The 27,924-nt window shown below is 36.6% G+C and overlaps 2 protein-coding genes and 1 non-coding gene across 5 annotated transcripts; 2 read left to right on the forward strand and 1 right to left on the reverse strand.

Annotated features, from left to right (window-relative positions):
• The first annotated feature begins 820 nt into the window (after window positions 1–820).
• On the forward strand, window positions 821–4,526 carry LOC125865284 (uncharacterized). The gene is made up of 4 exons (XM_049545492.1): window positions 821–1,045; window positions 1,539–1,630; window positions 1,766–3,431; window positions 3,878–4,526. The coding sequence occupies exons 1-4, from the start codon at window positions 898–900 to the stop codon at window positions 4,462–4,464; spliced, it is 2,493 nt and encodes an 830-aa protein (XP_049401449.1). The 5' UTR covers window positions 821–897; the 3' UTR covers window positions 4,465–4,526.
• A 676-nt stretch (window positions 4,527–5,202) lies between these two features.
• Window positions 5,203–5,275, forward strand: TRNAK-CUU (transfer RNA lysine (anticodon CUU)). The gene has a single exon. It is a non-coding gene; the product is annotated as a tRNA-Lys (tRNA).
• A 1,132-nt stretch (window positions 5,276–6,407) lies between these two features.
• LOC125865595 (E3 ubiquitin-protein ligase PRT6-like) lies at window positions 6,408–27,888 on the reverse strand. Of its 3 annotated transcripts, none has more exons than XM_049545797.1 (20): window positions 27,624–27,888; window positions 26,806–26,907; window positions 24,615–25,730; window positions 20,946–22,147; window positions 20,656–20,796; window positions 18,739–18,982; window positions 17,923–18,630; window positions 15,022–15,222; window positions 14,228–14,886; window positions 13,832–13,883; window positions 13,144–13,747; window positions 12,792–13,000; window positions 12,163–12,698; window positions 11,935–12,039; window positions 11,801–11,867; window positions 11,617–11,694; window positions 9,565–9,633; window positions 8,396–8,488; window positions 8,170–8,298; window positions 6,408–6,730 (listed from the first exon to the last, which is right to left on the reverse strand). In XM_049545797.1, exons 1-18 carry the CDS (start codon window positions 27,681–27,683, stop codon window positions 8,414–8,416), a joined length of 6,228 nt encoding a protein of 2,075 aa, XP_049401754.1. In that variant the 5' UTR covers window positions 27,684–27,888; the 3' UTR covers window positions 6,408–6,730; window positions 8,170–8,298; window positions 8,396–8,413. The 3 variants fall into 3 exon arrangements, with proteins under 3 accessions (XP_049401754.1, XP_049401753.1, XP_049401755.1); XM_049545796.1 differs by having other exon boundaries at window positions 8,385–8,488; window positions 27,624–27,887; XM_049545798.1 differs by lacking the exon at window positions 26,806–26,907 and having other exon boundaries at window positions 8,385–8,488; window positions 27,624–27,886.
• Window positions 27,889–27,924: the final 36 nt, after the last annotated feature.

Below are 27,924 nucleotides of genomic sequence, written 5' to 3' on the forward strand. Positions count from 1 at the left end.
TACAAATGGCGCCAAAACTAAGAGAGAAAAAATTCATTATTTTTCCACTCATCAAAAACAGACAAAATTAGTAATTTCTCTATCACTTTATCTATTTTTTTCGTTGTTTCTTCAGATTTTGACATTTCTGCCATTGCTAGGCTTATTATGAAGGTACGAGGATGACAAATATTCAGTATTTAATTTAATTTTTTCCAATTTTTCTGAAGATATTTTATTGTCATGGATCTCAAAATTGATTACCCAGGAACAAATTAAATTTTGAAAGTTTACTTGTTAGATGACTTAGATCCCATTAGATACCCGACATTTACGAGGCGGATCGGGTTCATCTAAACCTAAAATTTTCCTATGTGAGAATATAAATTTATGTATAAAATTGTCATAGATAGTAAGTAAGAACTTATAACTTTCAAACCACTTAATGGTTGAAACCATAGAGATTAAATACTGGGTCCGCCCCTGACGGGTGGTTTCGTTTAAGGAAAATATTTTCGAGGGAAAATGTTTTCCATTAAGAAATAGATTATTCTTTGGAATTTTTTTCCTTCAATATTTTGTTTGGTATGGAAAAATAGGTGACATGATAATTGTACCAAGTGTAGTATAGATAGTAAAGTAAAACAACAATAACAAATCGAGTGAAATCCCATAAATGGGGTCGGAAAAGGATAGAGTGTATGCAGATATTACCCCTACTTCACAAGGTGGGGTAAGGTCTCGCGCATAAATTCTTACATTCCCTTTGATTTTGAATTGTGTTCTGTTACTCCTTGTTGATCCATCAGTTTTGGCTAATTCAGTATACATCACATGTATCAGGTGTAGGATGCTGGAAAACTTTAAATCAATTAGGTAGTATCTGTAGCTGGTTCACAAAGAGTATATTGTAACACAATGGGGAAGGGTTTGAGAAGTCGACGAGAATGTAATCCTCCGGGATGCATGTTTGGGATACTTCATCATTTAAATCAACAACATCGGTGGCATCAAGTTAGGAAACGCCTGCCGTACATAAAGCAGGGCGGTGCAAAGCATATTGTTGGTAAGAAAAACATTACTTATTGGTAGAATAGTTTCCTTAACTAGATATAGAAATGATCGGAAACAGACTCTCTACCCTACAAAGGTAGGGGTAAGGTCTGTGTATATCCTACCCTTCCCAGATTCCACTTGTGGGATTTATATTGTGTATGTTGTCGTAGATATAAAAATGATCATATTTTCATTCTATATAGCATTTCCAAACATGAAGGATTTGATGTTGGAGGCTTAAGCCTATTTATTGTGAAGTAGCATTGTTCATATTCAACTTATCATTTTAGTCAGTGGCGCCAGCAATTTTGCTAAGGGTATTCAAGGTTTAAATATATGTACAAGAAGTAAATCTTGACTTACATACTTGGTACAATTTTCCGATGAAGGATGTCCAGTCACGCTATACGCCACTCCTTTTAGTCCTTGACTACCATCAAGATTTGACACTTAAAACAAGTGAGTAGAAAACAAGGTATGATATACTGTTTCATTTTTTTCAGCGACAGGAGATCGTGGGAGTAATGCAACTGCAACTGCAACTGATTCTTCTAACATTCCAGAAAAAATAGATGTCAAATCTGATGATTCCCCTGTAAGTAACCTGCTTCATGCTTGCCTCTTGTTATTCTTCCGCTTCTGTTTTGTCGTTGTTTTTTCTGATACATGTGCAATAAGACAACATGTGTTTTGCACATAACTGTATATGCTAACAAATTCACTATTTCAGATTGTAGTGAAAGCAGCAGCCAAAACAGTAGCCACTCAGCATAAAAGTTCAATGAAGTCTCGTTTAAAAACTTTGATCACAAAAGAGCTACTATCTAGTAAAAGGGCCCAACATCGCCTAACTTTGTCCTGTCCTATAAGAATGCCGCTGGAACAAACTGCTCCTATTCGTTATCTAGGCCCTGCCAATGTAGAGCATTCTCCAAAAATTCGTCTAAATGATGAGATTTTGCAGCAGCCTCAGAATAAGTATTCGTCCGTTGCTAGTTTGTTAGATCCACCCCTGCCGGAGAAGAGAAAGGATGATGTTACCAACAACAAGAAATGTGAGTTGTGTGCTTCTATGCTTGATATGAATCACTTAAAGCAATGTGATACTAACAAGAACGGGAAACAACCAATTACAAACTTCAGTTTTCGTCGTACACAGTCACTTTATCTTAGGGAGCAGACTAAAAATGTGTCAGTTGAAGAGTCGAAGCTATTTTTGGATGCTCTTGATTTACTAAACATGAGAGAGGAGTTGTTCCTTAAAATATTACAGGACCCTAATTCTTCGTTAGCACGTCAGTTACACGGTACACGTGCATCCAAAGGCTTAACCAAGTCCGTGTCATTTCCTTCGTGTCTGTCACTTGAAAAAATTGCTGCCAGGCCAAGCAATGATAAGAGCAGTCAAGACAAGTCACAAATTAGGGGTGAACTCTTGGGGTCTGCTGGATTTGAATCTGCAGAAAAGTTGAATAGACATTTAGTAACGAGGAACGAGGAGGAAGTCGCAAAAGGTGTACTGACAAGACTTGAATCATTTGATAAGCTCCCTCCGAGTTCATCTGCTGCACTCAAACACAAGCGCCACAATAGTAAACTTGTCCTTGCACGTTTCAGGAACTTGAAGGAGAAAATAACACATGCTCTTAAGGAGAGTCGTAAGGAGAAGCATCGGATTGTTATGGATGCTGTCCTTCATAAGGTTCCACACGGTCGTAGGTCATCCAAGAATGTTAAACCAGATGGAAGTGACGGATCATTTTCAGAAAGTACGGGTAGCACTTCTCGCTGTCATTCTCCATTTAGCAAGAGTCAGATGAAATCCTTTAAAAGAACGTCATCGCTCAATGACTCGTTAGACAGTTATAGTAGATTACTTGAAACCTGCTTCAGTAGGGATGAAAAACAGAACAGCTCCGAAAGGTCGAGTTTGAGAGCATCTAGATCACCTTCACCTGCTAGAAGTAGGCCTATAGTCCTGGAGAGGATTCTTTCCTTACCTGATCTTAGGCATTACCCTTCTTTCCGAATTGAGGACACTCCCGAAGCTAGTTATTCAGAAACAATTGATACAGCTGCATCGACTGCATCCAGCAGCAACTTATATTTAGGGGCTACCAGGTCCAATGAACAAAAATCCCTGGATATTCCAGAAAAGAAAACTCAACAAGATTCATGTTCAGACTCAAAGATTCCAGAAAATTTTCTTGATGTTAGAGAGAATTCCGATGACATTGGTGGCTTAAAGACGGAGGAAAACTCTTTTCCGGTTGAATACAATATGGATGACAATTCATCTACTAATTCCACTTTGGATGAACCGATTTCGACTACTTTGCCTGATATGATAATTCAAGAAGCTAGTACCATTCCAGCAGATCTCTCTGCGACTGAAGGTATTATTTTGAGGCAATCTTACATTCTTCTCCCATTCTCCATACATTTTGCACAACCTTAACCACTGAGCTATCTATCTCAATTGTTTCATTTTGTGTTAAAGTTTAATTATTAGCGTAGAAATCATATTTGACCTATATACTTGTGTTTTCATCACTTCTCACGCTGATAGCGACCAGTCTGACACAGTATTATCTCTTAGTCATCATTGAAGATTTTGTTGGCATTTATGTTAAGATAAGGTGCCTGCCGTCTTCAAATTTTGGGTCCGCCTCTGGTGGTGCATATTATACATTAGTATCCTTACCCAGACTCAAATATAGATTATAGATATAGGTGATCATATTCGCTGCAAGCATATTAGAACGAAAACCAAAACTTCTAAATTTCTGCTGCGATGTTTTTTTTGCTAACTAACTGAATGAATCTGACATGGATTCCTCAGGTATAGTGGAAAATGTATTTGATTCCAATGAAGAAGAAATATTAGGCGATGAACAGACGACAAATCTATTTCAAATTCAGGTGGATGAAAAAAACAAAGCTGAATTCAATTATGTAAAAGATGTACTGAACCTATCAGGCTTTAGTGGAAATGAATATATGAACCTTTCAGTATTTGAGGAACTTGGAGGATCATTTCTTTCTCAACCCGAATGTTCAGGGTACGCTGAAGAAAGCGGAAACTATGATCAACTTCTTCTATTTGATTTGATCAATGAGGTCTTACTACAACTTTACGAGAAATCATCGTTATACTGGCCAAAGGCCTTAACATCTCGTTCTTATATCCATCCAATGCTACATGTTGGATATTATCTGCTTGAAGAGGTATGGAAAGATGTAAGCTGGTGGCTCAGCTTCAAACTGGAGAATGATCAATCATTACTTGATGATGCTGCGAGTCGTGATCTGGATAAAAGGGACAATTGGATGAACCTGCAATTTGATGCAGAATGTGTTGGATTGGAGCTCGAGGAACTCATATTCGATGATCTTTTAGACGAGCTAATATTCATCGACGTTTATTAGTCCTTCTTAGGTAGGTGCATTACATTTCTTCTTCATAGAAATTGTTTAGCCAGTTCTCTCAGTTGATCACATCAAGAGTATAGGAAAAAAACTACTGATGAGTAAATATTTGGTAACAAAACTGTTCTAGACTGTATAGATTTAGTAGATTAAGCTATTAAGCTTGGTGCATATATAAGAAGATGCAGTTGAGTTTCTGTAGTATAATCAAGAAGTGGAGAGTACTTACCATCCGAGCAACTCCCTGTTGTCGTTATGGTCCATTAGAAGTACTAATAGATGTAAGTTATCATGTTCAAGTGAAGATCTGTTTTTTGTACTTGTATTTCAAAAATGTTTGTGGGAAAATTTCCATATGAATCCTCAAGTTTAAGTGAAAAATTAAGTGAACAGTATTTGTAATCTATGATATTTTTTTTACTCTATGGACACAACACAAAGTATTCAAATGATATTTAAAGTGCGGAGAATGAAAAATGTCTATAGCTATGAAGATGAAGATAACCGGTACTTGTGTGGCTGCTGACAGGTATATGGTGAAATTAGTCGAAGTTCAGGCAAATTGATCTAAACATCAATGTTATTTTTTTAAAAATGAGGTCATTTGCACTTTTGTCCCTATTTCGTGTTGGTCTTTAATCGCAAATCACTTAGTTGTGCGGCATAATATCTGACAAATTATGCCCCACATTCTTAAAGAACCCATGGTTTCTTACAACTACATTTTAGATTCAACAAGCCCGTCTAGCTCAGTTGGTAGAGCGCAAGGCTCTTAACCTTGTGGTCGTGGGTTCGAGCCCCACGGTGGGCGTTTATGATATTTTTTTTAAAATTTTTCGTTTATCTGGTGCATGTATAATTCAATTATGATATATCTGATAATCTTGGTGGGCGTTTGTGACATTTTTTTTATTTTTCATACCATTCAACTATGTCTAGTGTGCAACGATCATTCGGTTCGGTTTTACGTATTATTGATTCAGTTTATCTATTTTTGATTTTTATATACGCTAAACCAATAACAAACCAATAAGATATTCTTTATCGGTTTTTGATTTATCGAATTTTTGGTCATTAACGGTTCAATTTTTGGTTTACCCAATGAGAAAATGCTCATAAAATAAATATATGATTTGGTACCTCTCTAACAATTAGGCACGATACAGTGAGACAAGCAAATCACATATAAATGCTTTGATATAGTGAAACAAGAAATATAATGAGAAATTGCATCAATAAAAATAGATGTAGTACGAAGGCTATAATAACATGTTACAACAAATACATATGGAATTTCTGATGTGAAGTAGAAGTACTATGACGTGTGAAGTGTGTAGATCATAGTGTAGAGTACTGATATAGTGTCTAGTTATGTTAAATTATTAATATTTAATATTTATAAAGGATAATATAGTTATAACTTACTATCGTCTTAATGGGTTAACAGTTTACCCAATACTAAAAACCCAATAGCAATAACCCAATAACATTTTTTTCTATTCGATTTTTGCACACCCCTACATTCAACTATGATAAATCTTTCTGTTCTAATTTTTAATTCTCTATTCGAGAGTAATCTTTATTTATCGAATTTGTTCCTAACCAACCTTCATGCGCTATATCTTTCCGTTCTAAAATCTAATACTCTATTCGAGAGTTATCTCTTTGTTCCTAACCAACATTTATGTGTTATTGGATTAAATGATAAAAGCATTGTACTATATATTTATCATTCTTTTTTATCGTGGAAGACTAGCTCTTAACAAAATCCACTACTATTGAATCCTTTCTTGGCAAAACTAGTAGAAATGAATACTCTGTTAGTTAAATGATTTTTGAGTTTAAACGAACATCTAGAGAGAATTTATTTTTAGGAGCAATTTCACAATCGTGCGAGCTCAATTTAAGAATTCCAGAAATTCGACGACAGATAAACTACCAGTGCAAAAGTAAGCTTAGATAATATCTAAGTGCAACTCAAAAGCCTTGGTGCTCTTCAACATATTGTTGATTAGATCTCAATTTACATCTTCAGAGTAAACTGTGTTTTTGTGTGTCATCTGCCTGCTTAGACTATAATTTACACCTCTAAGGAGACAAATTTGATGGATCAAAACTACATTAAAACACACTTTATTCACAATGTCTGTACAGTAAGAGCGAAAAAACAGCCGCTCCACCACCAAAGTAACTTTCATGGAATCCGAAACGTCCCATTCTGGTAAAAGCAAATCCTTCTCTGCCACAGACGTCAATGCCTACTCATCTGCCAGAGATGTTTTATACTTTAGCAAAACCTATTCAAAAAGATTCTATAAACTAGAACATCTAAACCATCAAGGAAATTGCTTTTTTATTTTCCTTTTCCTTCTGAAAAAAAGGAGATGGGAGAACAAAGACAGGAAAAACTAATGAGAGGACGGATCAGGTGCCTGCGAGATGCAGAAAAGAGAACAATCAAAGGGAGCCAATGGCAATAAGAACCTTTTCATCAGCAACATTTTTAGCAGAAAATATGACTGCATAAGAGAACATTTTTATCTCCAAAATCAATTCAACTGATTCTAGCTGTCTTGTTTTAGTAACTAACATAACAGAACTTCAGGCTAGAATTCTTTTGACTTAGCTGGGGGGTAGTTTGGGGGAGTGGAAAGAAATAAAATACCTCATGTGATTCAAATGTTTACCATCACTTTAGAAAGGGAAGTAGGACATGCAGAGGGGCTGATGCAGTGTAGTCCAGTCATTTATCAGATTCCACAGGTCAATTCTTTGGATTACTAAAGATCCTACTATTAATTGCAATTTATTTATTTTTGAGAAAGGTAACTTGAATATGAATTGCAAATTTAAAGATCTAAAAAGTCTCCCTCCCACCATGCGGAACAGTACAAACAAAGCAGGGACAAAGCTATTTGTATAGATTATAATGTATCTTTTGGTCATCATTTGAAAGCCTCAAAAGGATATACATTCAGTTCTTTCATCAACCATAAACTATTCTTCAAATCAATTGATCTAACATTTTACCCGGCAAAGATGATACTTTTGAGAATTCCTAGAGTAATCACTTATCCTTGAATTGACACACAAATTCTAACCAAACTAAACCACAAAAAAAAGAAACTCCTGCCAAACACTATCTGACACAAGTACTCGCTAAAATCATGTACAACTTTAACCTAGCAGATGAGGATGCCGAATATCCCTGTATTCAGAACCGAGTTGGTCTACTACCTGACTTTTTCAAGAGAGCTGCCAGAAGTCCCTACTATGCAGAAAGTCCAAACACCAGACCCGTCCTTACCCAAGATTGCATTTTTTATTGTAAAATCTCATTGATCAATTTTGAGGTTCCACCTGGAATTTTGATGCCGAGTCTGGAGTTTAATTGTTGGAAACCATTTTTTAAAATCTTAGGCACTTCATTAACATGGTGTTAATGCACTCATCTTACGTTTTATCAGCAAGCTCAGACACTTCATTAACACAGTGATAACTGATAACAGAAATATCAGGAAAAGTAAATTGAAGTTGAATTAAACAAAGGAATTTAAGAAACATTAATCACGAACAATCATACAAAGGAACTGTCCGGAAAACCCTGCCGCCAAGACAAGCAAATGAAACTGATCTATTTGCATTGCACTACATCTAAAGCAAAAAAAAAATTATCAGAATAAAACAAAGAAATTACAGACTAACCTTAATAATCTGTACATTTAATAGTAGCAGATCGCAGAACATTGAACATGCTGTGTCTGAGTCAAAACTCGGGACTGGACAGTTGATAACTTTTTATCATCTTAGACGAATTCCATGGGCCTAGTTAACCTGCATGGGTCCAAATAAGGTAAAAAGATAAACTACATGTCAGTACGTGAAGACATATGTAGAGAATCTGGCGATCTTGAACTAACCTTTACCAAACCTTATGAAAAAAGTTGAGCTAAAGCATCAAAAAGTTGCCGATATTCGTTTGATGAAGCACCTTTGGACTCCGATCTAGTCCATGAGAAGCCACCTACAATGTCCATTCAAACAAATCAACAAATTGCTACAACTAGAGCTACGTAATAAAGATAATTGTGAACCATTGTTTCTCAGATTACAACGCCTTATTTAAAGCAATAGTTATGCTCGTTCAGATTTCAGAAGACAGGAACAAAACTTCTTTGTTATTATAAAGATAATCAAGATAGCAACTAACATCAAAGAAGAAGACAATTGATACCGTGAAGGGGAATAAGAAAAGTAAAAGCTATAAGAAGACAACATAGTGCAGGACATGCAATTACAATAAGCTTAGCTTAGGTACGTTTGAGAGTAAGGAACCATGAACTTTGCAAAAGGGAAAAAATGGCTCGTACCTGCTCAATTTTCAGTAAATGATACTCCCACCATCCCAACTTATGTGATAGTGTTCGACTGTGCATGGAGTTTAAGAAAAAAACTTTTGAAACTTGTGGTGTAGAACATGTCACGGATTATTTTGTTTGGAAAAAACTGGTAATGTAACATGTCACAGATAGCTATGTGGCTATGAATCATTTCATTAAGAGTAAAATGAAAGTTTCAAATTAAATTGTTTCTATAAATTATTTCACTAATGGTAAAATGGAAAGCTTCAAAAAATTGTTTCTAAATACAGAAAAGTGTCATTCTTACTAGAACAAATGACAAAAGGAAAGAGTTTCACATAAAATGGGACCGAAGGGATACATAGACATATAACATATATATTGGTGAAAGAGCCTTTAACCGTCTAAGCAAAGGAGGTACCATAAGCAGTGGCTCACTGGTTGCACTCTTTAAGACATTTCAAAGCTCAAAGATGCACATGGAGTATATAATTAACCCTAGATTTTTAAGCCATACGACTTTTTTCAATGCCTTTAACAGCTTTTTTCCATTTAACCCAAGACAATCAGAGAAAGAAGAATCTCTACTTTTCTATTCCTCCAGAGATCATTAGCATTTCTTTTTACCCCCTTCTCTTGTTTTTACCTCCAAGGACATTAATCATACCACCTAACAAATAGCAGAATAAGAGAAACTCAGTCACAGCAGCAGTAAATTATGCAAAGTTCTTTTCTATACCATATGAGTTAAGGCTGCATAGCGTTCCTCATTTAGGTACAATGGCTTCCCACGATTCATTCCGGAATCCTGCATGTATAAAGAGAAAGTTTTAAGATACCAAATGGATAACCAAAGACCATAGCACTGTGCATGTATGTCTACCCACACCAGTCTCGACAAGGATTAAAAATTAATTTGACCCACAAAAAGAAGGAAATACAAAACAGAAGCAAAGTAACCACTATCCATCAGATCCTAAGAAACATTTTTAAACAGATTAAGTTGGACTGTCACAAATTGGAAACTCTAAAGACATCCCTAAAACAAACTTGACCCGGGCCAATTTTCTTTTTAACTCAAAATATAAAACTAAATAAATAAGTAATCAAAATAAAAATGTTGAGGACGATTTGTGGGTATAAAGAACCTTAGCTAGCAACATTTCTCAAATAAAAGGTACCTATTTTAGTTGTTTCAGATTTTGAGCTTGGGGGTTCGAAATAGCCAGCAAACTTCATAATAGAAACTAAACTTCTACATTGTGCTATTTTGAAAAGCAACGTTTCTTATATAAAAGCACCTATTGTAATTGTTTCACATTTTGACTTCTACGTTGTGCTATTTTGAAAAGCAACGTCTCTTATATAAAAGCACCTATTGTAACTGTTTCACATTTTGAGCTCGGGGGCTCAAAATAGCCGGCAAACTTCAAAATAGAAACTAAACTTCAATGTTGTGCTAGGAAGTATAAACTCTTTTAAAAATAACATAATTATATATTTTTTCACTGTACAATTTACGTGTAAATATTATGTGACTGTTAAAATGCTTCTCGTGTTAGTGCCAGAAATGTGAGTGGAACAGAAAATAATGATATAAAAGTATGTGACAAACAAGTAAACTACAGTTAGCTCTGTGAGAAAAATACTAAGGGGTAGAATGAACCATTGAAACCCCAAACACCTTTCTTGACAAATAAAACCTTGCAGAACTGATTACAGGTAGCAAGATGGCCATTAGGTGGCTTTCAAAACAATTAAGGATTTAGCTATAATTCAAAAATAAATACATGACCCCACAATTCAACTTCCAAAATTGAAGTCCAAAACAAACTGGACTTGCCTGATTGCCTGCCCACTTTATAGCAAATTTCAAATTAGAAGCAATTAAAAGAAGAACATCCATATCCGACCGACCATTAGGTCCAATTAGGGCTTCAAAAATCACCGAATTCAAGGATTCCCAATTAGAACCTTTTACATATCAAGTTTACAAAGAATTTCACATTTCAAATTTTTGTTGTTTTTTTCCTAGAATTTTTGGGAACTAGTTTGGAGTGGTTAGAGAGTATACGACCATCTTCTTGTAAAAAAAATCACTTTTCTCATTCTTCACGACACATATACCTAAGTTCTAGCATCGCACCAAAAAAGAAAAGATGGAAGAAAATATAAAAGAAATAGCACAATAATTGTTGCTCCACAGCTTTGGGCTTTGGATGAAATTTGAAAACAAGATATGGCTGGCTACCTACACATAAAGCAAAGTCTGCTCTTCTGCTCTAAGATGGATCCCCCATCCAAAACAAAAGTTGATATATTCATTGGTGACACACAGAGAGAAATAACAAAAGAAGATGGATGTTGGGCTGCATTTTAGGGTTGTGGGTTGGAGAGGAAGTAGAATGCCAAGAGGGAGGGCAGAGGGGTTGGCATTGCCGAAGATGGAAGAGAAAGGAGATGATGAGGGGAGACGTGTTATGGTCAATTATGAAAAATGATTTTGTCAGCAGATACCTACAAAGAGGTACCATTTATGACCAGTTCCAACTCTACTTTCAGTTTGTGGAGAAAAACAGGGAAAACAACTCCAGTGCCTAATTGAATTGACTTCAATTTGGAAGGACGTTCTTGAGACTCTCAGTGATCTCTCCTTAGGTGAAACAATCTATTTTTCCCCTTCTCCATATTCTTAGAAAATTAAGAACAAAATTGTTGTCAACCAAACACAAATCTTCTGCAATCAAAACCCCTTTCATACCATGCAAAGATAGCTAAACCACTGACTTACCTCTTCACCAAATGCGTCTAAGTATGGGGAAGGCCACGATGCCTGACGAGCAGATCTTTGAAGTAACACTGTGGTTTTCTGTAGTGAAAGGATAAGTAAAAGTCATTCTACTTGTCCTAAAAGACGGTATTGCATCAAAAAGAGCAAGACAAAAATACAAGAGCAAAAAAGAAATACCACTTACTTTGATTAATAAGAACACCCCAGTACCCGCTCCACATGCCATTGCATGTGTTCGGCACCCACTTTCCCTGTCGAAATCAAATATGTCAGACATAATTAAGAGGACTATCAGAAGAATAAAAGATGCACTTGAACCTGCAGCATGGCTTCCAATTTGGAGAGCACAGTCTACCACACAACAAGCACAATGCAGGCTCCTCCAAAACAACTCCACAGTCTGGACAATGTTGTTTAATATACCTTAAAGTAGCACCAACGTATCCAAAACATTCAACGGTTATACAAAGATAGTAGACAAATTGGATACTATTACAAATATAGTACACAAGTCAAATACAATACTTATGCATGTAAATAACCAACCTCTGTAGGAGGTCCTGGTAAAGATGAGGCAAAAGCATCAGTTTAAATGGGACTGCAGGGGTAGAATACATAACACCATTCAACGTGCGAGCTTCAAACTGCTTGGAGAAATGACGCAGCCATCTTGGAACCACAAAACGAACTATTTCATCACTAATAACATCATCAAGTGGGGGAATCTTAAATAACTTTTCCAACTTTCCAATCTCATTGAACTCAACTGGTATGTTTCCCCCACATTCCATTGTTTCACCCATTGAATATGGTAATCCATCTAATATGTTACTGCCGCCACTAAATGGTACTGATACAGAAGAACGAACCAATTTCCACAACAATGCGCACCTTCTTAAATAAGGAAAACTTAGGCTACGGATTGCATCTTTGACATCATGCGTTTCAATATGATTAGAATCAAAATATATGTAAGCCACTCCATTTTCCTCGATTATTCTATAGATGTCTGTAACTAGAGAATCACTACATCCTGACATAGACAAACTACTTTGTCGCTTTCTGCTATAGGTAATTACAATCTGAAAAGAAAAAATAATGACTTAGCACCTTCAAGAAAAAACACACTAATTAGTAGTAGAGACAACGATTGAACAAAGAAAATATGTGGTAACCTGAGTAATAGTGACAACATAGAAAAGATGAACAAGACACAGGAATGATTTCTCGCACGACAAAAATTGGCACGGGAGGCAATATAAAACCCACATTAATGATGAAAAAGCATCATGCGCAAGAACTGGATCAGAGGATCGTTTCCAGAACTGAATATCAGGGTACTGTAATTCCGTCTCAGAAAATTCCAAGATGTCTTGCATATTACCTGCAAAGCACACCAACAATCATAAACTGCTTCTACATTCCCCTGACATCGATTACCACTATATCCATGTTTCCAGAATCTAAGTTTTATCCTTAACAAAATAATTGAAGCACAAAAAGCAACTAATGGAGCAGGAACCGTACCTCCAACAATAGGACTATCTGGACACTCATCTGCAGAAATGTCTGAGCATATAGACTTCACAAACAGCTGAATTCCTCTTAACCTCAACAGGACAGTAAGTGAGTCCTTTGTCCGTGTGCTTTGTACAATGCTTAGTAACAAGGCAAATATAAAACAGTTTGTAGATTTGAGTTCTTTGTACAGAGCACCAAGGCTGTAGTTTGGAGCTAAAGAAGTATTCCCAGATCGAGCAGCAATTTCTGTCGATATAAGGGAGTACTTGAGTGTGTCGAACAAAATCAGAGAGTGACTAAGCCTACCAGATTCTGAAATCTTATCCTTGTCCGGAAAATACATTTCACATAATACCCGAACCACATAATCAAGATTTACTCTCATCTGCCCGAATTGCTGAAGTGGAAGACTCTGTAAAATCTCTCTACTTCCAGCAACATCAGCTGCACTTTGCAGGAGAAATAAAGCTTCTTGAAAACGAAGCGTTGAAAGGCTTACAGCATCTGATGGACCAGTTGAAAGAGACGGTGTTGACCTTTTAGTTTCGGCAGGTAATGCTGGCAGAACTGAGTTAGCAAGTCCACGGCATACAGGACAGAGGAACTCCCCCTGAAAAACAGCAAAAATGACAAAATAATTTAGTATCAACTCCATCAGAGAGCAGAGAGTAAGACTAGAATGGAGGTTTTTTACCTGATCCGGATCTACAATATGACCCCCTTCGAAAACAATTTGTCTGGTATATCTGCATAAAAGATATGAGACAGTTACTGCCCTAAACTTGCAGAATTGGAGGGAAGGCTTACTATGGAACACAATAACACATCCAAATAGGAAGTTACAAGAAACCTATTTAAGTTTGAGAAGGAAATACTAGAATAAAGTAGTCTAAAATGCATGGTCAGTAAAAGGAAACAACCCTATTACAAAGAAAAGAGAATTCCGCCAAATCAGAAAAATTGATATTGGCTTAAGACATTCACTTCAGTGGTCAAACAAGACGGTCTCAGAAGTACAAAAACAAAAGGAATGGATTAAAACCAAAGCTTTCAAGGCAACGCACCCTCTTTTGAGTTAAGAAATTAATACCTTTCCTTTAGTGAAGATAAATAGCGGTCAAGACATCCCTGATGCACAGCATGCCCACAGGATGAAAGATATATTCCATCACAATCTGATGGACCAAATCCCTTGTATGTTGGAAGCAGCATACTTGACTCCAATTGTGCCTTGCGGCTCGTTGATGCAGAAGGACTACATTCTCTTGAAAGAGCAGAAATGTATCTTCCAAGCAGAAGTGACTCAGCACTCCTATTATCACCCAAAGCTGAAAGTTTCCTATCATTTTTTAAAAGATCCCAGTTCCATGAATTAGCATCCATTTCTTCCCAAATCAACGAGTACATGTGTTCTTCTAGCATCTCAAAGGAAGAGGATGTCTTTTTCTTTACAGTGCTTGATGCGCAAGAGGGTTGAATGTTCTTCATTGAGGGGAATTTTTCCTTGATATATTCCAGAAATGCTTCCACTTCCTTAGGTTGTCCTTCTAAAGCAAACTCATTTACTTTATTTTGGATTAATTGCATTAACCAAGATGATGAAGTAATTTCTGAACTTCTTGAAAGATTGCTCCTTTCAGATGAAATATTTGGCACTTGTTTGGCACAAGACGTGGGCTCTTTCCCAGGGCGGCGAGTTTGTTCCCATGAAGGAGGACCTCTGTTGGTGCAACTGAGAAGCCTGGATTTCTTATTTCAGGAATCAAGATGAAATAAGAGTTATTCCACTTATCAGGGGATAAATTAAAGTTCAATAATCAGATAAATCACCAGTCATATCCAAGCAGAAGAAATTGATAGCAACACATAAATAGAGCCACCTACCTGAAGAAGAACTAGGTGAGATACAGGACTTCTAGAATTTGGATCACGGCAAAGAGAGCAGATAACAGGAGTAGCCTCTTCAGATCTAGGTCTACCATCTGAATCGCACAAGTCTTTGCCATGTTTAGAATCATCTGCCGCAACATCTGTTGTGGAATCAATGCTTGCTAAAAACTTGGATTGTTGAACCCTCATCTTCTCCTGTAAATTAGACATGGAATACATTGAGAAAGTGACAGAGTCAAACAAGATTCTCCCTGTATTATCAACTGAAAACAGAAGGATTAAATTTTCTCTGGTTCTACTATGGTATGGCAACATAGCACAATGGAAAGTATACATTATAATGACAATGAAACAAGTAACATTCTAAATATATGATATGTTAAAACAAAACTTTCTAAATTTACGCTTCTAATTACAGAAGGAAAAGCAGGCCAGCTTCAACTTTAGGGAGAAAACTTCATTGCAGCACATCATTCTTTTTAGTGCCGAAGAGCTTTTGTATGAGGTCAAGATGCATTTGTACATGTTTGTCACCATATTTGGCATGTTGTAGGTTCAAACAGGTACCAACTATCTACCTTTATCTGGAACAATTATTTCTTCTTTTCTTATTGACAGCGGTGTTCGGCAAACATGTGTACCTTGACTATTCCATTAGGTACTGAGTAACTCTGCACACCATTGATGGAAGGAAATCGTTTAGCATTTTTGCCTCTGTTTGAACTTCAAAATGTGACCTCACGGTTCTCCAACTCCATGGACCACAAAGCCACACCATTGGGTGCTTATCCAGAACAATATTTTCCTCTGTGATATAATTTAATTCTGATTTCCAATTTCCACGTTAGACTTATGACTAGTAACTTGTTCAAGATATCACAGGGAAAGATATTGTTCTAGCATTACCTTAGCTGGTGGATAAAGCAGCAAGTCATAGACACAGTTATGCATTACACCTTTTCTAGGGAAACATGGAGGAGGTTATTTGCAATCATATTTTTTTAATAAATACAGTTACCTGTTTGCAATAAAAGACTAATGTTTTGTGCAGTTTGGGTGAGTTTCTGTTAATTAAATTATGTGGTTGTGACAACACTAAAAAGGTAGAGTTTGATAGGTTCAGAATCCTCCTTCTCCCGTGTATATGCCTTGATGTATTGCAGGATAAAGCTATGTATCCTACTTCATGGGGAATGGAATAGGTGTCCAAGCCAGCTTGTGCACACGCTTAATTCCACAGGTTCCTGTTTGCTACCTTCCATTACTACAGGTACTAGATAACTTTGTCCACCAAAGCTTGGAAAGATGGGAAGAAATCACCAAGTAATTTTTTCCTCCACTAGGATTTGAACTTGAAACTTTCTAGATTTCTTGTAGGAAGATATAAGATGGAAAGGGCATCTGTGCATGTCACATTGTAATTAGGGGTCACTTCTACAGTTAAGTAGTGGAGTCCAATTTACTATGGGGGGTTCAACCTGAGACTGGCAGAATACTCTCAATGAACAAGTTACCAGTTTCGGAAAAAAGGAATATTCTCAATCTACATCCGAGAGATTGGTGAGAACATCTCCAATGTTTTCACCTAATCCCCAACCCCCAACCCCCACCCCCACCCATAGCTCAGTAAATACTTTAAGTAGGGATACTATTTCATCTAGAATAAGTTGTATTATTTTTCATTTGTCATTGTAATTTCATTTGTTGAGTCACAAATATTAATATAAGTATTCTGAGTTAAGAAAATGGATACCTTCATTAATCAGCTGCTGAATTTGTAACTTATCATTTTACTTGAAAATTAATATGCCTATAGTCCAGGTAAGGCATAATGGAGTCAATAGACTCAAATTTAACTCCACCAGCCAAGAGTCATCAACGGGGAAGAATGTGATTTTACACAAGAGAGAGTATATTTATGTGATAGTAACAAACTAGAGGGGAGATCAATGTAGTTTACACTTTACCCTACTATTTTCACTCCAGTAACATCACTCTTCTCTGTCATATAAAGAATTTTATACTAAGCATGGTTTCATCCAATGCTGCTAGAAGAAGAAAAAATTGACTTTAAAAATGAACACAAGATTTTTTCTTAAACTGGAATTGTGCCAAAATTTTCTGCTAGATAAGACGAAATTGACTAGGCCTCCATTTATTTATTTATTTATTTATTTTCATGTGAATAATATGGACTCCACTTGTATAAGTAGATGGAGGACTTCCCACCTATGTTAACCCTTCTAATCATTTGTTGCTACATAAATTCTACTTATTTCCTTATTCTCTGTTCTTATCCAAAATAATGTTACCTTGACATTAGACCTCTGTTTTCCAAAAAAAAAAAAAAAGTCAGTCATCCTAGCATATATCCATGCACTCTTGAGTCAAAGCGCAGCAACTCCCACACACTTTTTCAGCATCTCTTCTGTCATATACATGTGGGGCTTCTAATCCATGAGGATTCCCAATCTGAGGTAGAGCATACTAAGTTTATGTTTCAACATTACATGCTTATAAATTTTACACATGGAGAATGCCAAAACCTGTCCGGATAAGGATAATTATTATTTTTATTTGGTACAGACCACCACCCCAAACCCTCTACCTAGAAATCCAACGGTTGCATGTTTCCCATTTTGTGCCTATGGTGACTCGAACCCCAAACCTTATGGTTGGATGCCGGTCTTTACCATTAGGCTATCCCTCCCTTGTTGTATGCCAAATAAGGAATCTCCACTTCTCAAGGCATAAGATACATAGCTAACAGCCAAACACAACACAGCAGCAAAATGAACAACTTAAGGTTAATTGTCTAGAGAGCAAAAAATAGATTATCCGTATTTAGCAAATTATTGAACAACAAATCATTTAACTTCTCTTGGGTAATCTCACCAGCATAGCAGCTTGTCTCTCTCGAGCTTTAGCCTTATGCTTATCACTGTCTGAAAATGATCTGAAGCTATTCATATCACCACTTGGAAAGGATCGAGATAACTGATTGACCACATCTGGAGCAAGATCTTGCAGTTTTTTCATGCATTCAGGTTGTAGTTCAGCAAATTTCTTCAGTACACTTTCAACCAAAGATAAGAGGTTAAGCATTCCAGCCTCCACAAAGTAATTTTCTTTCTTGTGTTTCCTCATTAACAAAACGAGAAGAGATAGCAAGCTCTGATCACCAAATTTACCCACTGATATTTCTTCACAAGCTAGCGCTAAAATTGGAATAACATCACCATTATAGCAACTATGTTCACCAGATTCCCTCTGTGCATGACAAATATCCAATGCTAATGACAGCAAATGCAGTGCTCTTAACAGAACACCATCTGGAGCACGTGAAGCATTTGATGCATCAGAAAACACAGCATATGATACAACAGCACGGACAATTTGGAGGACTGTCCTACAGGTAGCTACTTCAGCTATACGACCAAGTGGTGGATAAATCTTGCTCCATCCTGGAAGCTGAGTGGTCAATGCCGATGCATTACAGAAACGCATATATCTCTCTTCGGCTACTTGCACATCCCTCGAATTCCAACGAGGATGGTACAGATCCAGTTCCTTCCAATAGGGCAACCGCAGTTTGTACATACCCTGTGATAGATAAGGAATTGGGAAATATCACAGGACAGAAAAATGATCAAATTGTTTTCCCTTGGAAATGTACAAGGATTAAGTATGAACCAAATATCAGAAATAAACCTGGTTCATGCCAGATGGATTTGAATAAATTGCTATTTTGTCCAAAACTTCTTGAAATTTATCAATCTTGGATAGGTCACGAGGAAGAGACTTCACCAGCTGACTATGAGTGGCATCACCAATTGATAGTCTATATACTAATTCTCTTTGCAAACATTCACTCGAGGTTAGCCCACAAAACCGTCGTTCTCTCAATATTTGAATAATAAGAGTAAGCATCTCTTGAACTAAAGCGGGTTCGTACCTAGAAAGAATGGTGAATTGTATTAGACAGAGCAAGTAGTAGATGCATGGGAAATGTACCTGCGAGGTTCCAAAGCATCACATATTATCAATACTAAACATATACAACAAGGTACACTGCCAATCAAAATATACAATGCAGATCTCATGTGAATCAGATCTTCTAAGTCTATCTAACCGTAAGCATATTAGCCAATTCATGCCCATGTCCAGCAATAGCTCAATGGAAAGACTATCAATCATCTCAAAGAAAGTATACAGTAGCAAGTAGCAATTAAAAAACCCTCTACGAACCCAAACCCCAGTTCTTTTCAGGGCAAACAAAAACCCTGCAGCAAACTATCTTAAAAGGAGTTCCTTTTTTTTTATTAGATCGTCAAAGTCATGTGAATGCTTAAGGATGATGCAACTCGTAGATGTTAAACACATCCCTAGATATATGATTTTTCCAAACATGTATAATGATCTCTACAGGCATGATTTAAAAACTTTTTGGAAAAGTACGCAGACTGTAAAGAGTCGAGTAGGTACAACTATAGCATAGCATACAAGGTACATTCACATGTCCTCTTCCTTCATGTATTACATTTTTTTATATTAATATCAAGTAAAGGTTCAATGTCTACCTCCTCCCCCCACCCCACCACACACACACACACTTCAAAGGAGAATTTACTTATAACAAGTATGTCCTTACGGCCTAGCTATTGTCTAATCTTCTTTTTATCTTATTTGTTTAAGTTTCAGGATTGTGCAGATACCTCTGCCATGAAATAGGACACAGTTTAACATCTTTGGCTCCAGTGGAGCTATAGAACTTACAAATTTTAACAAGAGCAGTGGCACGACAACGACTTCTATCATTTCCTAGGTTATTTCCTGTTTGTTGTCGGAGAAGATTTTATTTAAGTACCAGTAAGAAAATATAAAAAATTCTGGAAAGAACAAATGTAACTAAGTAACGTGTGCATGTTCGAACGTGGGACTTCCATGTTGGAGGTCTCAAGTTTGAAACCCCTTGCCAGCGAAAGCAAGGGGTTTGCCTTCTGGGTCGAGCTCGTCGCACCAGGCTGGCCTAGTGCGGATTACCTCTCCTATGTGGCTTGCGAGCTATTGCATAGGAGCGGGGGTTTTACCCTGTGCGCTCCCAAAGGATAGCGGCTGCGGGTTTCCCTTGTCATCAAAAAAAAAAAAAACATGTGCATGTCCTATAATATTAATAGAAAAGGCATCAGAATAATGTATTCTAAAGAGAAAAACTTCATAAAAAATCTCAAATATATAAAATCATCGATATTTTTCACTACCTCTTTCTCAAAATGGAATTGCTGCATAAAAATGTCAGGAAAGATGTAATTTATCAAGGATTTCTTTCTACAAGGATTTAACCACTGTTTAATATAGGTGAACGTGTATATCAATTAACAAGACTAATTGACAAGGCAAGTACTAATCACAAAGATTACCGTTGCACAATTAAGTACAAATTATGGAACATGATTATTCTGACGATGATCAATCTAAGTGTCAAGAGCATCCCTTATGTAATGATGGTATACATACATCATCAAATTAAAGAAAATAGTGTTTTATACTTGATCCGTGGAAGCAATCACATAGTGGATGAAAATGGAAGTCGTTGATGAAAGTAAAAAGAAAATGTGAATCACATACTCACTAGGACGTTCAAGATTGAACGATAGGTAATTTGATAGCTCAAAACGTTCTAAAATTCTACTGATATATAAATCAGCAGGGGCTAGTGCAGCACAGCATTGTAGCAGAAAGAGGTCAAGCTCCAGACCCTGCTCAGACCTGCATAAAATGTTTAGAAAGATATTGGCTTAGTACTATCCAAAGGAATATTAAAGATTAAATCTCATATATATTAGCATAACAAAGAAATGCACTATTGTTCATCATAGAGCCATGAATAAAGACTGCACATTTAACTGTATACATACCAGCGGACAGAGCGATACCACTCACAGGATAATATAGCAGCATCACCATTCCTACGCCACATTCCAGCATGAACCTGAGCACAAAACACCCTAATCCGAAGAGCATGTTCCATAATGAAGGCAGAAAAACCCTGTGGGTGGTAGCCTCCCAGAATGTGGCCAAAAAAGTCATAATGGACAGAAGATGACAACTTAGCAGAACTAGCAACTGGTTGTGCACTCTCCCCATAGCATTTGCCTAGTGCCCTCTGTAAAACCATTGAAAGTAATCGATGCAACGGATTGTGAACAGATATATCCTGCAAACTAACTTTATATACTATATCAGGCCAATCAGACAAACTCAGCAACCGCAGAGCTTCTAATTCAGATGCATTATCTCCTTCCAGCATACTGTCATCAAGACCACCAAGACAAGCTGCTTCTTGGCCCGAACCCTGGCCAGAATCCAAGGTAGTCCGACCATTCAGGGAAGGATTAGAGTATTGTTTATTATAACCTTCAGCAGAAGTCAAGAGTCTAACGTCATTTGAAGGAGGACTCTGAGATTTAAACATTTCTCTGCCTCTTCTAAACTTTGAAAGTGTTTTTTTCAACATAGAGAAATTATTGCCAGGAGTAGAACTTGTTTTTGGACATAATATGTGAAGGAGAGCTCCCGAAGTGTTATCAACTATCAGCCAATTTTCAATGGCCCTCAGGCACTCGAATGTTAAGCATAAAACAGATGATGATATTGGAGAACTATCATATGTTACTTCAGGAACCCTGGATGCATGTTCTAATGGACTCCTCCCAGCCATACTGCATACAGAACTTTCCTGTGATAGCCTTCCAACTTTTGCATGTCTTTGGCTATCTTGGTCTTCAAAATCTTCTGTGTGTGTGTTGAAGAAAGCATCAGCAGCATCTTCTGTACTAATAGAGAAAGCACCACCCACCAAAAGAGAGTGAATATTTGCAATAGAATGACCCAAAACAAAAGGCAAATGCATATTCTCACTCTCTTCTTCTACATGAATGCCAGTTTCTCTTTTTTGTGGGTCCGTTCCTTGCACGAAAGCCAATAGTTTTATCCATGTTCTCAATATATCTCGTCGATCATGAGTTACATATCTAGGTACAACAGAATGACTCATGACAAATCGAATGTCTTCAACCACACGGAGAGTAGTTTCGTACAAATCTGACCATTTCATGACCTGAATAACCAAGCAAACCTTAGCAAACCAACGACTGGCAATTCATAAATATGATAATACCACTAACGATGAAAGTATACTGACAAGACCATAAAAGTTAGGTAGAACGAGCAAAAAATCAAACAAAACCAGTTATGTCACCGCTGAATAGAACTATCAAATAAATTATTTTAAAATATTTAAAAAACTAGTTGTTCATTTGCAAAGAGCCCAAGGCCCTACAAAAACAAAATTCATATCAAATATTCATATATTTCGGATGTGCATACTTCTTTGATTGGCAGAAGTAAGCCCAAGAAAAGAAGCAAAGCTAAGCATCTGCAAGCATGCACATTTTCTCTCAAAGAAAACTATGTCACCTACATCAAGCATGCACCTTTTTTTTTTTATAAACTGGTAAGTTTACAAGCATGCACCTTTTTTCTTTCATTATTTCTGTTAAGTTGAAGTCATACACCAATCATCAATTAACTTCCAGATAAACTACATCAAGAGCAATGTATGCTCAGATGACCTGCTAGACATTGCCATCAACACATTTACTCTGTTACAGAGAAGAATAAGACCAAGAGGCGAGCACTTGAAAATTCCTCTTAGTCAATCAGTCATGCGTCTCTCCAAACAAAATATAAAAGCATATTCTATAGGCTAATAAAGAACATCAGAAACCCCAATGGTGAATAATCTGACAAAGGAGTGCTTCAGAAAACTCATTAAACAGTAAATCGTCAAACTAAACTTAGACTATACATAATTATTCACATGCAAACACATAGCACTAAAGAGCATTTGACCTTGGGGAATATATGATGACCCATTGAGAAAACTCCTAATTCACAAGAACTTGCAGTTGATATGTTAATAAAGTTAGAACGAAGACCACTTTGAATTCCAACATGGCAAAAAAGCTACATGATTACTTCTATCTGCCTGATCTTTGGTAAGAAAGTCACTCTAAAGTTGATATTCCTCGTATTGATAACTACTTGATAAAAGAATATCAAAATAAAAGGCGGAACCCATCGGCAGCCCCATAAAGTTGGCGCCAACTTTCACTTAGACACCTCAAGTAAGGCCGCCCTGTTGTGTCATTTTGACTTTTTTTTACGATCAACTAAAATTTAAAGTGTAATACACTTGTGGATGACATGGCATGATGACTAACTAAAAAGGGACATGTGGCATTTAGGTGTAAAATAATAATTTGAAAATAAAGTATAAGAAAAAAAAAACTAATTTTCAACAAAATTAAATAAATAAAAATTACCTATGGTCTACAGTCTACAATCTACACACACCCTTGTTCTTCTTCCACTTTTTTTTTCCTTCTTGGTTTTCATAAGATCTTTAAAAAAAATCTTTTTCTTTCTCTTGTGGTAGATTTGGTATGGTGGACTATTTTATCGATCGTGATTTCCGGCGAGGTTCCGACAAAGATGATAGGATTTCACTTTTTTGTGTTTTGTTCTTTCAGGTGGATATAAAGTTTCCAAAAATTAGTGTGATACCAACAGATAGAGTTCAACGCATTTAACGAAAAGAAACTCTCTAGATAAAAAAGAATTTGTTTCGTAATTAACCGGCTTTGAGGACTAGTGGAAGTATGAGGTACGATGTAGAATAGTTGAGTTGTGCAGCTGATCCAAAGAAGGAAAAAAAGAGCAAAGAAAAGAAATTGCATTTGATCATTAGGTTAATTAATACATAGGAGATTAAAAACTAAACTTGGCAATCCAAGGTTATTCTGTTCAAATAAGATGAAAACAAATTCATGTGCAGGAATTAATGGCCTTCATTTCATGCACTTGTCTACATATTGCAGAAACTAAAACAATTTTATGTATTCAGATTCCAACTTATTAAAGGAAATTGAACATTATGACTTCATTTCCAGCTTTTACATTTGCCGTAATTAATACCTTAATCTATCTGTGCATAGGAAAAGTCAGAGCAGTTATGTGGAGTTATGTGGAGATAGCAGAAGAAGTCTACACCAAATAGACAAAATCTTACAGAAGAATCATACATACATCTCCATCCAAGAACAAAGACCAGCCTATTTAGTAACATAAGCTAAAGGGCCACCCGGTGCACTAAGATCCTCTTATCTGCGGGTCCAGCAAAAGACCGGACCATAGTGGATCTATTGTGTGCAGCCTTGCATTGCATTTCTGCAGGAGGCTCTTTCCACAGCTTGTAGCATGACACTTTTGGTCAGACAACAGCAATTCTTACTATTGCACCGCGGTTCACCGTCTTAGTACATAAACTACAGAGGGAGATTTTAGACATGTCTAAACATAGAAGGAAAGAGAGTAAAAAAAACAAGCTATTACAATTTAACGAGTATATAAACATGTTTCTTATCAGGGGAAAAAAAGTATATAAACAAGCTTATATCAGAACTTCACATTTCGCACAATAATATAATGCTCCTTAGTTTAGTATAATTATCATACAACATTACCTGCAATTTACCATCTTCTCCAGCGCAAGACGCAAATATGTCCCCTAAACATCCTAACAGCATGGGTAGAAGATTCATTTCCTTCACAAGACGTGGGGTCAAAGTAGGCACAGTAAATATCTGCACTGAGAATGTTGATAGTAGTGGATATTTGTTGAAAACTGAATCATTACATTCCCTTGTTGCCTCATTCACAACAGTTGGATAATAGCTCAGAAATACTTTTGCAAATTCATATTTAAATTGAGGTTCACCCAACAATTTCAACAGCAATTCATGAATCTTCTTGACAATTTCTTCAGTGATCATGAACCTCTCTGCCCTCACTAGAATATCTAGTAAGCCTGCTGAACAAGATACTCTCCTAGAGATAAAACTAAGCAAACTTTCACTATGCTTACAGAACTTCAATAGCATCTCCACCACTGCAGATGTTAACTCATCTGTAACCATTTTGAGCTCAGTAGCATGATCATTTCTTCTAGGATTTCTCCCAGAGATGCTATCTGGAAATAGAAGCCTTTTTCTCCAACAAGACAGTAATAAATCTAGTACAGGCCCCATTGAGTTTGCAAACTCTTCTGGAAGAGGTTGAATCTGCTCAGCTCCTTTGTGCTTGGAACAAAATCCTTCACGTTTCCACGCAGTAACATCTCCACAATCACAGCAACCACCACCTGTATAAATAATAGAGTAATCGTGGTCCTTATGGTTTCCATTCTGGAAACATGGAACACATATTGCACATGTTGGATCATGCTCACACGTACGGCAACGATATGCAATGTCATTGTTACCCCAAACAGCCCCACAAACACCACGCTCACCAGTGTCTTCCAGTTGCTCCAGAGCTCTACTTGGTTCACCGTCAAACATCAACCACTGTATCCAATCCATACTTTCTTGGAATAAATCTTTAACATTAACGCTTGAGCTGACCGTGGATCTTGGAGACTCCATTTGTTGTTCTGTAATAATCTCCATTGCCTCCTCATTAGTAGGCAAAAGTGCAGGGACCAACTCTGCTATTTGTGACTTATTATTCTTCACGTAAGCAACTAAACCAGGCTGTAGTTGTTCCAAATTCTCAGCAGGAACTCCAAGAATGTCAAGCCTCTGATAAGAAAACAAGGGATTACATGTCAAGATCCATTATTCCCCCTTCTTAAACCAAGAGCAAAAAGGGAAGAGATACAAATATCAACAAGGGTTGAAAGGGATTACATGTCAAGCATCTGACAAGAGGACAAGGGATTACATGACAAGTTCACTTGTCCTATTTATTGATATTCCTCCCACAGTACAAAAACTAGAAATGGAAGAATTTTACTATCAAAAATCAGGGTAATGCAAGATACCACATCCTTGTGGTGATTTTCATTTTAATCGCGACAATTAAAACATATAATAACTAGGGTTAACAAAATCACATCAACTAACGCTCCCCCACCCCAAACAAAGGGAATAAAGGAAAACGGAATTTTGGGATAGACAATCAAAGGGGCATTCTGCACAGTTCTATGAATGGGAAGAGGGCAAGCATAGTACTGAACCAAAAAAATCACGGAAGTCATAGGGAAGCATTTGCACTTGGTACCAACTTTGTACCAAGCTATTTTTCCTAAATATGTCATCCAATAAGAACTGCTATTGGAATGAAATGAGAATAGAACAGAAAAAATATAGAGGATTCATCCAGCCGAACCTAACTAGTTTGGGATTGCAGCGTAGTTGCTTGATTAATTGATATCATCTAACTAGAAGGCAGCACAGACTAAGAGAGCAACAAGTACCATCGTAATAAAACATGTAGGCCATCATTTGCTTCTCTGGATCAATGAGTTTCTAATATATAAAAGAGAAAAGGATAGGGGAGAAGGCTGCAAATCCTGTGATTATGTCTATGTTCCTTATCCTCAAAAGCACTGTGTCTAAGCAAAGGTGTTCTTCTTATTTGCCTCTTGACCACTACTGACCTCATTACAAGTTGATCAATTTTATGAGCCCAAGAATTTTGAAACATTAAAAAGTCTGTCTAAGTATCACCATTTAAATGATATCTTAGATAGTGACAATGGAATCATGCAATTTTTGTTTTACCACCAAAATCTTTCTTCCATATCAATCATCAAATATTGGATATGCTTCACCCATTTTCACCTGCAGAACCTTTAATTGTCGTACCACTCACCATTATGAATACTCTACTCCAAATAGATGAGCGTCTGATTCTTTGTTCCAATAACATAAGCTTCTCCTCGTTAACCATCTTCCGTTGTAATAACTGGTGAAACTTCAAGACCAATGTAGAAGAAGTATTGAACGTTAAACAATTTGAAGTCTCCATATAACCTCAAAAGCATGCAGACTCTTCAAACATAGGAATAATCCCCACCATCACCATTACCACCCAAAAAAAAATAAAACTATTCTTTTTAGCTACCTAAAATCGTGCACTCCATGTAGCCATCCTTCAACTTCCAAAGTACAAGACTACTGTAAATTCTCAATCATAAAATTAACAGTAAATCAGCTTCAGCCAAATAAGTTCCATTAGTTATGACCAATTACACAAATGTGATTACCCACTCACCCAACACCAATTCTTGAATCTTCCATTCAGGAACTTAAAACTAGGACATAGCAAAAAAAAAATTGCTTCTAGCATAGATAGAGTCCTCTACGTAGATTAACGATATTGCAAAGTCCATTCCCTCTTCTTACAGATAAAATAAGCACGGTGCAGACTCTAAGTAACATAAAATCACATATACAAATGCCCAAAAAATTCACCTCTCCTTTTAACAGAAATGTACTGTTCTGCTAAACAATATTTCAATAATCACAAAGCCTCCATCCCATCCCCACACACACAGACATCCAAAACCCAAAAAAAAAACATTTTTGATTTGTTCAACATTTAAAGAAACAATTTTTTTCAAAAAAAAAAATGATCAAATGCTATACTTGCAACCTGATACAAACTATGAAGAAGAAAAAATCGATTACCTGAAGAATACGCTCCATCGGAGTGAGCGTATCCGACTCCGGCGATGAGTCAGTTTCCATTTGTAACAGTGACCGAATCCAATCGGCGCAATTACAATTCACAATTCCACCACTTTCTACTCAATTGTACTGTCAGTTTAAAGTTTGAATTTCGAAACCCTAGCTGAATTTGTAGAATTGAAGTTCATCAACCGCATATGTAAAATTGAAAATTCTAGAACGATCTGTAATACAGTAATACTCTTTTGTTGTTTTTTTTTTTTTTTTGGATAAAAGCCTAAATTGCTTACTTGCTTTACTC

Source organism: Solanum stenotomum, chromosome 5 (genome assembly GCF_019186545.1).
Source record: "Solanum stenotomum isolate F172 chromosome 5, ASM1918654v1, whole genome shotgun sequence".
Classification (NCBI taxonomy): domain Eukaryota; kingdom Viridiplantae; phylum Streptophyta; class Magnoliopsida; order Solanales; family Solanaceae; genus Solanum; species Solanum stenotomum.